General features: G+C 48.4%; 2 protein-coding genes across 3 annotated transcripts; one reads left to right on the top strand and one right to left on the bottom strand.

Moving 5' to 3' along the window:
* Nucleotides 1-69: 69 nt before the first annotated feature.
* Nucleotides 70-8397, bottom strand: klhl36 (kelch-like family member 36). Of its 2 annotated transcripts, XM_047033677.1 has the most exons (9): nt 8148-8397; nt 7855-8036; nt 5260-5391; nt 4767-4961; nt 4551-4673; nt 3475-3696; nt 2575-3108; nt 2253-2410; nt 70-1626 (listed from the first exon to the last, which is right to left on the bottom strand). In XM_047033677.1, the coding sequence occupies exons 3-9, from the start codon at nt 5317-5319 to the stop codon at nt 1056-1058; spliced, it is 1863 nt and encodes a 620-aa protein (XP_046889633.1). In that variant the 5' UTR covers nt 5320-5391; nt 7855-8036; nt 8148-8397; the 3' UTR covers nt 70-1055. The 2 variants fall into 2 exon arrangements, with proteins under 2 accessions (XP_046889633.1, XP_046889634.1); XM_047033678.1 differs by lacking the exons at nt 7855-8036; nt 8148-8397 and adding an exon at nt 5737-6276.
* cotl1 (coactosin-like F-actin binding protein 1) lies at nt 6444-10815 on the top strand. Its single transcript, XM_047033681.1, has 4 exons — nt 6444-6802; nt 7304-7386; nt 9422-9579; nt 9741-10815. Exons 1-4 carry the CDS (start codon nt 6726-6728, stop codon nt 9849-9851), a joined length of 429 nt encoding a protein of 142 aa, XP_046889637.1. The 5' UTR covers nt 6444-6725; the 3' UTR covers nt 9852-10815.
* Nucleotides 10816-11075: the final 260 nt, after the last annotated feature.

Below are 11075 nucleotides of genomic sequence, written 5' to 3'. Positions count from 1 at the left end.
TTAAGAAAAACTAATATATAACATTTAAAAAGTACAGGTGGGATCTGAAAAACTATAGGACCTGAGAACTATAGGATTTTGTTTGCTGAAGCTTCTGAGTTTTTTGATGTTGCAGTGGTGGGATTCTGTTAAATACCTGGGAAAACAGCTATAGCATGACATAACACCATGACGAAGTATTCTGCTCATACATTCAATCACTGAATGACTTCCACCCCAGATGGGAGGATTCTGTGTTCTGAGTACGAGAGGGATCCCAACATGGAAAAACCTTTAGATGAAAGGTTTTATTATATTTTGTTAATATTGCTAATTTTGTGTGATGTTTGAAATGACATGAATGCGATACACACATTTTAGCAATAAAGGAGAAAGGCATAATTCTGAAAATAAGTCTTGCATGTCGATGACTAGATAATACAAATAATTCTAACGCAAATTCAGTGTTATAAAGCAATTATATTTGGCATTGTGTAACAGGTTATACTAATAGTAGTTGTGAAGCAGACAGACCAGGCCTATTGGAAGGGTCTCACCAACACCGCTGATGGAAGTAGACCAGTACAGAACACTTGTGCTTAAGGAGATGTGGCATGTGAAGATACCTAACCACACACCTGTCCAAAGACCCAACATGAAACGCTTCCGACAATCAGCATGTTCAGAATCAGAGTGACAGAATTAGTACACACACACACACGTCCAGTACAGAACCTACTATGAGATTTCACTGGAAGGTTCTTGGAAAGAAGGGGACGTTCTGTCCATAGAACCAGAACCAGGTTATGTTCTTCACTGGCAGGTGTGGCCATTCCAGACCTGTGGCCTAGAGTCTGCATGTTCTTCCAGTAACAGAGTAGTAAAATACTAAATGATAACACCATATGGTAAATATTCCCATGTATACATTGTGCTTTCATTGACCATGACATGACAATACTTGTGTCCAGAGTTTAAGGTGTGTGTTCTGACCTTTGGATGTTGATCATTACACATCACACAGGACTGTGCACATTTGCAACCTTTCCAAGGCTTTCTTCTTCCAGTGTCATCTCCTAGGTGGGAAGCCGTCGACCTTTGACCTTCTGTCCCGTCTTTGTCCTGTCGGGCGTTCCTGCGGGCGGGGGCTTCACAGTACACACGCAAGCAGACGCCCCTGCAACGCGTTTGGGCAGGTCCGGCCCCGGCTCCCACTGGCCCTTCTCCGGTTGGAACACCTGCGTGGACCTGGAGAACAAGGCGTTCTCCCAGCTGTACCCCCCCAGGACGTAGATCCGCCCCCTCCACACCCCCACCCCCGCCTCGCTGTTGGGCCTCAGCAGCGGTGCCACGCGCGTCCACTGCTCGCTACGGGGGTCAAACGCCTCCACCGCCAGGATGTCGAAGCGCTCGGCGCTCTCCTCGTGGTCGTTGCTCCCCCCGATGGCGTAGATGAGGTGGTGCAGGGAGGCCATGCAGTGCCAGCCCCTCGCCGAGGCCATGGGAGGACGTTCTGTCCACGTGTCACCGCCTCCTACAGGGTCGTAGCTCAGGACCTCTCGACGATACGGGCCGATCTGGTAGTCGTGACCACCAGATATGTAGACCATGCCTTGGTGCACGGTGCCAGCATGGCCGTAGGTGAACCTGGAGGACGGAGATGTGGGGGGTGGTGGGCGGGGGAGAGGAGACATGAGAAGTCTTTGAAGAGTTTAGAAACAGGATGCTTATGGTTATGCATGCTTGTAGGAGCAGGCTCATAGGTTTGCTGATCTTTACGTTAGGTTGAGGGCATTTGGTTGTGGATGCTAGGTTAAGGATGCTAAATTGTGTTTGCAAGATTATTGGATGCTAGGTTGTGGATGGTAGGTTTAAGATGCTAGGTTTTAGATTCTAGGTTAAAGATGCTAAGTTGTGTTTGAAAGATTATTGGATGCTAGGTTGTGGATGCTTGGTTGTGGATGCTAGGTTTAAGATGCTAAATTAAAGATGCTAGGTTGTGTTTGCAAGATTATTGGATGCTAGGTTGTAGATGCTAGGTTTAAGATGCTAGGTTAAAGATGCTAAGTTGTGTTTGCAAGATTATTGGATGCTAGGTTGTGGATGCTTGGTTGTGGATGCTAGGTTTAAGATGCTAGGTTGTGTTTGCAAGACTATTGGATGCTAGTTTGTGAATGCTAGGTTAAAGATGCTAGGTTGTGTTTGCAAGACTATTGGATGCTAGTTTGTGAATGCTAGGTTCAAGATGCTAGGTTGTGAGTGGGTGTGCTGACCTGGGCAGGCTGGCTACGTAGCTCCAGCAGTCCTGAGCAGGGTGGTACACCTCCACAGAGGAGAGAGCTCCACTGTCGTTCCTCCCCCCAACAGCCACCAGGCAATCCCCGACTGCGTCCAGGAAGAAGTCCACACGACTCTGGTTCATGGAAGCACTCTGAGGGGGTAGAGGGAGGGTCACTCCAGACACTACACTACAGCGGCGTAATTCAGAACTGCTTTAGAAAGTTATAATGAGTTGTATAATACGTTGAATGCAACAACAACAAAAAAAGGAAAAGAGAAGAAACAAAAGGGAGCTATGGATGCGTGTCTGTTTACTTTGGTCCACTGGTTGTCACAGGGATTATAGCGGTACAGCAGGTTACAGGCGGCGTCCCCTCCGTTGTCCCGAGACGAGCTCCCCCCCACAGTGTAGATGAACCCCCCCAGCACGGCCAGGCAGTGGTGGCTTCTCTGGGCCGGCAGCTGGGTTTCCACCCCCCACCCCCCAGCCTCTCCGTCCAACCAGCACACGTCTGCGCTCAGTTCCTCGCCGCGCTCCGAAACCTCCCCCCCGACCAGCAGGAGGCGCTCCACGCCGCCCCTCAGAGCGGTGCGGGCCGTCTGGAGGAGGGGCTGGGCGCTGGGCCGGGCGTGGTAGCTCCGAGCCTCATCCACCAGGGCCTGGCACCCGGCCTCTGCGGGCAGGAGGGCCTGCAGGGCGGGCAGCACGCGCTCCGTCAGCTCAGCCGTGGGCATCAGCGGGAAGCGGATGTGGGAGAGCAGGTGGCGAGCGTGGGCGTGGCGTGCGGGAGTCTGGCTCAGCCACTGGAGGGCAGCCTGGAGCAGCGCCTGCTCACTGTCGTGCTGCACCTGGCAGAAGAAGAGAACATTTGCTCCCTGAGGCAAGTAGGGTAAAGTGCCTTGCCCAAGGACACAATGTCATTTGGCACGGCCGGGAATCGAACCAACAACCTTCTGATTAATACCCCGACTCCCTAACAGCTCAGCCATCTGACCCCCCATTTACTCTGTGACACAACGCATGAGGACTCACTCAGATACACCACCTAAAATGCTTTTCAGAGTTCAAATCCAGACACAGATTAAGACTGGTCCCAGGCTAGTCTTCCTCCCAACTGGTCCTTTCCATAAAAAATGCTTTTAATGGTACACAAGGCTATTCTGGGAGTGACTTGCCTGCTTCTGATCCTAGTATGATCCCATTCTGAACCTCACCTGCTCGCTGGCCAGGTAGACCGTCAGCTTGTGGACAGGAAGGTCCCGCAGGAAGTGTGGGGTAAAGGAGAGGGTGGCGAAGCGCTGGAGGACGAAGTGGTCGATGTAGAGGTCGAGGCGCTGCATGCTGTACAGCTGGGCCAGCTGCTGGAGGTACAGGAAGTTGTCCTCACTCACTTCCTGCTCCAAATACTGGCAGCAGAAGTCCACCACACGCCACACCTGAGACAAACATCTCACTGTATTACTACTGGTTTTACTATGGTAAGACAACACTGTATTACTACTGGTTTTACTATGGGAAGACAACACTGTATTACTACTGGTTTTACTATGGTAAGACAACACTGTATTACTACTGGTTTTACTATGGGAAGACAACACTGTATTACTACTGGTTTTACTATGGGAAGACAACACTGTATTACTACTGGTTTTACTATGGTAAGACAACACTGTATTACTACTGGTTTTACTATGGTAAGACAAAACTGTATTACTACTGGTTTTACTATGGTAAGACAACACTGTATTACTTCTAAATCGCTCTGGATCGCTCTGTCTGCTAAATGACTAAATGTACTACTGGTTTTACAGACTTGTATTTCACTAGTTGCGCAATAAGTGGAAATATACAGATAATGTGTTTGAGACCAACTTTCTCATGCCGAAAGGGCAGAGCATTGGGACGTCATTAACGGACAGGCTTTCTCACATACTGTAAATGTACATGAAACACAGTAGCTGGCCTGCAGTCATCATGTGTTGACCTACACAAAGTAGCAAGCTAGTGTGCAGGAAAAAGTTGATGTGTTGCTTGGCAACAGTCCAGTCCCAATCCCAGTACTATTTGTGTTGGTGGATCCAAACAAAGGATTTAATAAACAAAGAAATGGTGTCGCTTATTACTGTTAACTAATAGTGGCGGATGAAGAACTGTTGAATAAAAACAATATCACACTCCAAGTTGATCTTTAATATTGAAAATCCCAGCCGTGAGCCAAAGTATAACAGGACTCAGTATATCAGCACTCAATCTCAGGGCTTGAGTTTTAGAAAACTAAAACGACAACAACCTGTAGCAGATGAGCCGTCTCCAGGACGTAATCGATATTGCCGCCGTCCAATAGCAGCTCTCCGCTGTACAGGAAGTCGACCACGGCCTTGAGGCCGATGTCCGAGGCGCCCACAAGCTCCACCTACCAAGGCAAAGGGGGAGGCGACATGAGTTCCTTGGTGAGAGAGCTCGGAGGATGACACAACCACAGTGGAGTCCTTCTCAGGGGCCACACCTCGGCCTGGTGCTCCTCCCTCATGGCCAGGGTGAACATGGCGTGGAAGTAAGGACTGGCCACGGCCAGCACAGCCCGGTGGGCCGGGACGCGCTCCTCGTCGGCCAGCAGCACCACGTCACAGAGCTGGCCGCTCTCTCGCTGATCGTTCAGACCCTGCAGAATCACGCCTGTCTGCTCGACGCAGCGGTACGCCTGGGGGGAGACACACACACACAGACACAGACAGGGACACACACAGACAGGGACACACACACAGACGTGCACAAAGAAGGCACACACACAGAAAAACACAGACCCACGTGAATGATGAAAAATGAATGACTAAGCCTTCCCAGTTACCTCCACCAATGAGAAAAGACATAAGGCACATGGTGTAACAGGAAGTCCTGCTGAAGATTATGATTTGAATGACAACCCAGCAGTAGAGTGACGTCTGCAGTGTGTGTGTGTCAGCACAGTGAAGAAAACGGTGCGCCTTGGTGACACTGACCTTGGAGGATTCACTAATCCGTTGGGGCCGTGAGACAAGGCCCTGTCTACCATTGTCCATTGTGTCTCAGCATCAACTAGCTTCTTGCCAAAAGAGATGTCTTCATCTTGTCCATTGTGCTCTCTTGGTCAGCTGAAGGGCAGAGCACACACACGCAGCCACACACAGAATGTGTGTGTGTGTGTGTGTGTGTGTGTGTGTGTGTGTGTGTGTGTGTGTGGCTGAAGCTAAGTTTAGCCACTCTCGCGTTTAACTCAGTGTAACATCTTCATACAACGACAAGCGCACATAAAACACACATGACTAGCTAACAAGTGTAGTCTGAACATTACATCGGTAACTTGCTACAGTACATGGCAACAGCATCAGTTATGTTGACACATCTCAGTCACGACCTAGGCTAAACAACAAACTCTTGCTCGACAACCATCCCAATGGCCTCTATCGTTAATAGTCCACTGTACAGTCCATATTTACCACTGCATTTTCGGCATTTTAGACAAATATTTCTTATTGAAAGGCAGTTTAGAATGTTCTGTTGATTCGCAGCTATTACTAGGACCTCATACCGGAAGACAGCCTATGAACTCAACCAATCACAATTCAACCAAACAAGAGAGGTTGGATTGAGTTTGGGATGCATTCAAGACCTGCGATGTTTAAACACTGCCAGTTTCAATGTCTGCTGACAACACAACAAGTTGCATGAGTTGCATTTTTTTTTCAAGGACGAGTTCACTGGTCACTTGTTGTATTGTTGGTGTACACTTATTATTATTGTTCAAGGCCATTTGTGACATTACCTTAATATCAGAATGGTTGCATCTCTCTTTCACACACACTGACCTACCCCAGACAGGGGTATACATCAATACACGTATTCGTCTTGCAAGTGATTAATTATCAGACAATTGGGAACAATTATGGATAACATGACAACTCCTGCAGCTTGTAGCCTCTGGTGCAGTGCACACGCAGGCACACGCAGGCTATTGTCCGGTGACCGCACCGGACGCTTCCGACCACAAGGTGGCGCAATAATCCAGCTCATAGGTAACAATAGAAAAGGGTGGATTTAAATTAACTGAATCCCTCTTTTGGCCATTGGGAGGAGGTGAATCCTGCGTCTGAGGATTTGCTCTATTACGGCAACCTGATTGAGAAACATCACCACCGCCCATAAACCCGACAATAGGAAATGAAACGAGTCGCGAAAAGAGTAGCTTTATTCCGATAACTGAGAAAGGAGACACTAGGCTCAGCTCACTACCCCTTTCCGTAGCGCACGCTCAATTATTTCCGTGTGGCTCGTGATATCAGTGGGTAGCACTGCCACTCCATTGTATAACTCTAGTTGTGCTGCTTTTTAATACCAGGAGGGCTGCTCACTCTGCCGAACAGGATACCTTAGACTTCGAATTTTTGTTCTGCTGCGCTCTCTCGGCTGTCCATTGCGTCCATCCAAAATGGCAACACGAATCGATAAAGAGGCTTGCAGAGAAGCTTATAACCTCGTCAGAGACGATAACACGGAGATAAACTGGTGAGTTCTAATTCCTTGTGTATTGTGCTTACGGTGGATAAAGGCGGGCTGTCTCCCAGGTTGGCAAATCAGAGATTACAGATTACACGGTGATTAGTTATATTAGAAAATGCGCGTTTCATTCATTCACCCTACATTTCTTCCTTATAATCTCTTTACCTGGCGTTATAGGCTGGCCTGTTGTGGTCAGAGAGTAATAATTTGAGCCAGCGGGGCATGAATAATTTCCTTTGTCTCCCCAAGTGGGTACAGTAGTGACACGTAGGTATATGTTGACTCAAACCCGACACCTTAGCTGGCTCACATTCGCCTCCTAGGGTTATCATTGATTCATTGTAACAGTCACATGCGAGATGTCAGACACCGCATCGACGAGATTCTAGATTGTCACTGGGAGAGCGCGAGCTCCTATAAGCAGGATCACGTCATTTGGGCTTGTCGTTTTCGAAATGTCAGCAGCTCGGATCGATGTAATCCACTGCATCTTTCTTGTCTTTACAGGGCTGGGTTCAAATACGAGGGCTCAATGATTGTGCCAGCAGGCCACGGCACGGACTATGAAGAATTCAAGAGCCTGTGCACAGGTAGGTGCAGAGCCTCTTCATTCATGTGCTGCCACAATGGGTTTCAAACTGACTGCAGCGTTCGTGCGTGCCAACGGTTGATTTTACCTGGACCTAGGTCTTAAAATATTGTTTCACTTGTTGAAACAAGTGGTTTAGTACAAACTAAATGAGCATGTCAACTTGTACAGCTTTAAACCTTGCCACCCCTTGTTACTGGTGTGCTTCCTAGTTCCTGCTTCTTATAGCCTACTCTGTCACAGACCGGTAATCTTTAAGACTCTGTTTTCATTGGTTATCACTTCACCAGGAAGTAGCCCACTGCGTCTTAGTCTACTGACCGGGAACAGGTCTCCGAGATTTTAGGTGGAGGGCAAATAAACATCCTAATGGGTTGCAATTCTTTCCGAGTTTTGTAGTGAGCTCAAGTAAACAACATTGGCCAAGGTCACCGCTTACTATCTCTATATTACTAGAAATATTGCTCACCTCCGATGATAAGCGTCACCTTCCTCTCTCCATCTCTCTCTCTCTCTTGCTTTTCAACTCAAGTGAGTGTTGGGTGTGGCGCGCAACAAATGGTGCACGTCTTCAGTGTTGCCCAGGGCTACACTTGAGGGCGCGAATTCCGATGTTGAAATACGTGATGCATATCCTAAACTGAACCAGTGCTATTAATGTAACATAAGAAAACATGGCAACTTTTACTCGAGTGTGAGTGAGGACAAAGGCCCGTTTGGTATCACTACAGCAATCCTATTACAAATATTTAATTTCACTACCTGCAATGTTTTCTTCTTTGGGACCAATTTTTGGCACCAATTCAAAGATCGGAAATATGCTTTAAGGATTGAAATCAGTTTCTCTCTCTCCTCCTCTCCCTCTCTCTTTTCGCTGCCTCATCATCATCTTAGTTTTCTTGGGGTTGCTCTGTCAGCACAGTCAGAAGGGAAGAGACACACCCGGAAGACTCAGAGAGGAAGTGAGACATGTAGCCATGCGTACTGCCGCAGTACACTTCCTCATACCTCACGCCCCCCCCCCCCCCCCAGATGTACACAGGTCAAAAAACAGCACAATACCTTTAAGCATGAAATTGAGCATCACACCCTGTTTGTACTCCAAAGACAGAGGTGTGTGTGTAAGAGAGAGAATGAGAGAGAGAGAGAGAGAGAGAGAGAGAGAGACACAGACAGACAAAAGACAAAAAGTGAGGGAGGTGTGTGTGTTGAGGCCAGCGCTGGCATTTGTAGCCATGCTGATCCAACATGTAACAATGGCTGGTATTAACACACAACCGAGAGCCCTGATATCTGATAGAGCAGGAAGATTTCTGGACCATCCCTCAGGAAATCAGTATGAGTCAATCATAGGTAAGCATACACAACTTGCTTGGTGCATAGGAAAATGTAAGGACTGATAATATGGAGAAGAACCAACTGTGCGAGCAAATTAGAGAGAGGGAGACATCCAAGATTTCATAATATGGCTGACATAAATCTACTCCTGTTAGCCTACTGACCTGAATAAGAGAGGTACTGGCACTGGTTCTTGTGTTCACGCTATCCGGTATAGGCCTACCACAGACTAGTGTCACTGCCTACTGAGTCTGGCCAGGAGATCCATAGGCATGTCCCATACACTAGATCACTCAATCCCTCTACTCAATCCCTAACCACAGCATCCCAGAAGCCTCAGCTACTTCCTGTCTATATAGACTCCAGGGTTATATTTCTTCCTTTCTCCCTTAGGAGAAAACCATGGTGATGTGGTACCTCCAGCCTATACTTCCTGTTCAGCTCATCAGTGTTCACTGGCTTTGTTATATCTAAGTTACACCGACCAAAAGTGTTCTCAACCTATCTTCCTCCAATGGGCTGTGACTTCAATCTCCTGCTCTCGATTCCTCCCTCTCTCTTCCTGGATGTCTCTCTCTCTTTCTACTCGCTCTCTCTTTGAACTCTGACCTCCCGTTTTCTTTCCCCTCTCTTGCTCAGGCATATCCTTTCCTCCTCTGTTCTCCCTCTCACCAAAATTCCCCTCCTCCCTCTTCCAGACGATTCTCGTCTTTTCGGCTTCGTGCGGATCACCACGGGCGACGCCATGAGCAAGCGGGCCAAGTTCACCCTCATCACCTGGATCGGCGAGAACATCAGCGGCCTCCAGCGTGCCAAGATCAGCACAGACAAGACGCTGGTCAAGGACATCGTGCAGGTGAGGGGCCCCCGAGCGCACGCGCTCTTCCACATGAGCGTCTCTCGCCCATTAGCGTCTCAAAACACGTAGACGCGGGCCCACGCTCGTTCCGACACTCTCTCAACACTTCTGGAACGCACACGTCGAGCCCTCACCATTGCCCGGGTTTGTCCTTGCAGAACTTTGCCAAGGAGTTCATGATCAGTGACGCACGGGAGCTGGAGGAGGACTACCTCCGCACAGAGCTGAAGAAGGCGGGCGGGGCCAACTATGACGCGCAGGCGGAGTAGGGGGGGGCTCAGTGGGGGGGGAGGCTGCTTCCTGCTGGTGGGGGTGGGGAGGGGGAGGGGAGGGTCTGGTCCTCGCACCTGGATCCGAGAGGAGACACACGTTACACATTCATATACTTCTGCATGGCAAGACAAACGTTTAAACAACCATACCTAACGATGGCGACAAAGAAAACCGCATTTGTTTACACACACACACACGCACACACACACACACACACACACTGACCTACACTGAGACACACTGATTTACTGTATATTGCCAACAGTCTCCTGGGCCTTTCCCTTTCTCCAGTCAGGTCATGGTTGGTTTATCCACTGTACTGTGCATCATCTCACTGTCATCTGAGCTTCGGGGGAGCTTCCAAACCTTCCTCTAGCCACGCTGCTCTGTTTGGACTACAACGACTGTGTGTCTGTCTGTCTTTCAGAGGAGATGCTCTTCTTTCCTGGTCTCTGATTGGTCCTGTCATTGTTGTAGTACTTCTTCTGTGGTTGTAGTCCAAACAGGCTTTCTGGTTGGATGGAGGTCCCCCCTGCCCCAGTCATCTCATAGTCCACTCCTGAAGGTATACATACCCACTGTGTTTACTGCCTTAATCTCCCATGGAGAGAGGGGCATCATGGGAGTTTGTGGACTCTACACTGTGATCGGCTCTCCTCCACTCACTGGGGGTGTGGTTCAGATTGGCCCGTGGCCATCAGCCAATAGGGAGGGATGCAGCGCTTTCCCTCAACCAACCCCGGAGCAGCTATATCTCTGGTGTAGCCCCTGATTCATTTGGATTAAAACCCCCAAAAAATGAATGTTTTTTAAGATTTGTATTTTCTCTGAAAGTTTTACCTATGGTTTATTCTTCTTGAGAGCAATGTTAACTAGGAGATTCGTTAAAACATTAAAAAAAAAAGATTAAACTGAATGGGCACAAGATCATTGCAGAATAAAATTATTGTTTTTTTCAAACTCGCTGGTGTCTTTTGTTGTCGTTGAAAGTTTTGATTATCATGGAAATGAGGAGTTTGTATAGTACATTTCAGGGTAAGAAGGTAAAGTCGTTTTGTTTGTGTTGGGGATGAGGTAATGGCAGACATTGGCATTGCGGGTCCCCAGTGTACCCATGGTAACTGTCTCGGGGGTCTTTGGGCACTCCCATGCGTTGTCATGGCCACCACTACTGTCACACTCAACCAATCTCATCTTTGGAAAGGGGGGTGGGGTGGGGG

The sequence above is a fragment of the Hypomesus transpacificus genome, chromosome 14, assembly GCF_021917145.1.
Source record: "Hypomesus transpacificus isolate Combined female chromosome 14, fHypTra1, whole genome shotgun sequence".
NCBI classification, from domain to species: domain Eukaryota; kingdom Metazoa; phylum Chordata; class Actinopteri; order Osmeriformes; family Osmeridae; genus Hypomesus; species Hypomesus transpacificus.
Note: the sequence above shows the minus strand (reverse complement) of the source record. Positions and strands in the feature narration are given on the sequence as shown.

Coding starts and splice junctions, on each gene's coding strand:
- klhl36 (XM_047033677.1), bottom strand. CDS start 5,319: ATGGACAATGGTAGACAGGGCCTTGTCTCACGGCCCCAACGGATTAGT. Junction 4,962..5,259: donor GGATTAGTGAATCCTCCAAG/GTCAGTGTCACC, acceptor GTCTCCCCCCAG/GCGTACCGCTGCGTCGAGCA. Junction 2,411..2,574: donor GTGACAACCAGTGGACCAAA/GTAAACAGACAC, acceptor CTACCCCCTCAG/AGTGCTTCCATGAACCAGAG.
- cotl1 (XM_047033681.1), top strand. CDS start 6,726: ATGGCAACACGAATCGATAAAGAGGCTTGCAGAGAAGCTTATAACCTC. Junction 6,803..7,303: donor GATAACACGGAGATAAACTG/GTGAGTTCTAAT, acceptor TTGTCTTTACAG/GGCTGGGTTCAAATACGAGG. Junction 7,387..9,421: donor ATTCAAGAGCCTGTGCACAG/GTAGGTGCAGAG, acceptor TCCCTCTTCCAG/ACGATTCTCGTCTTTTCGGC.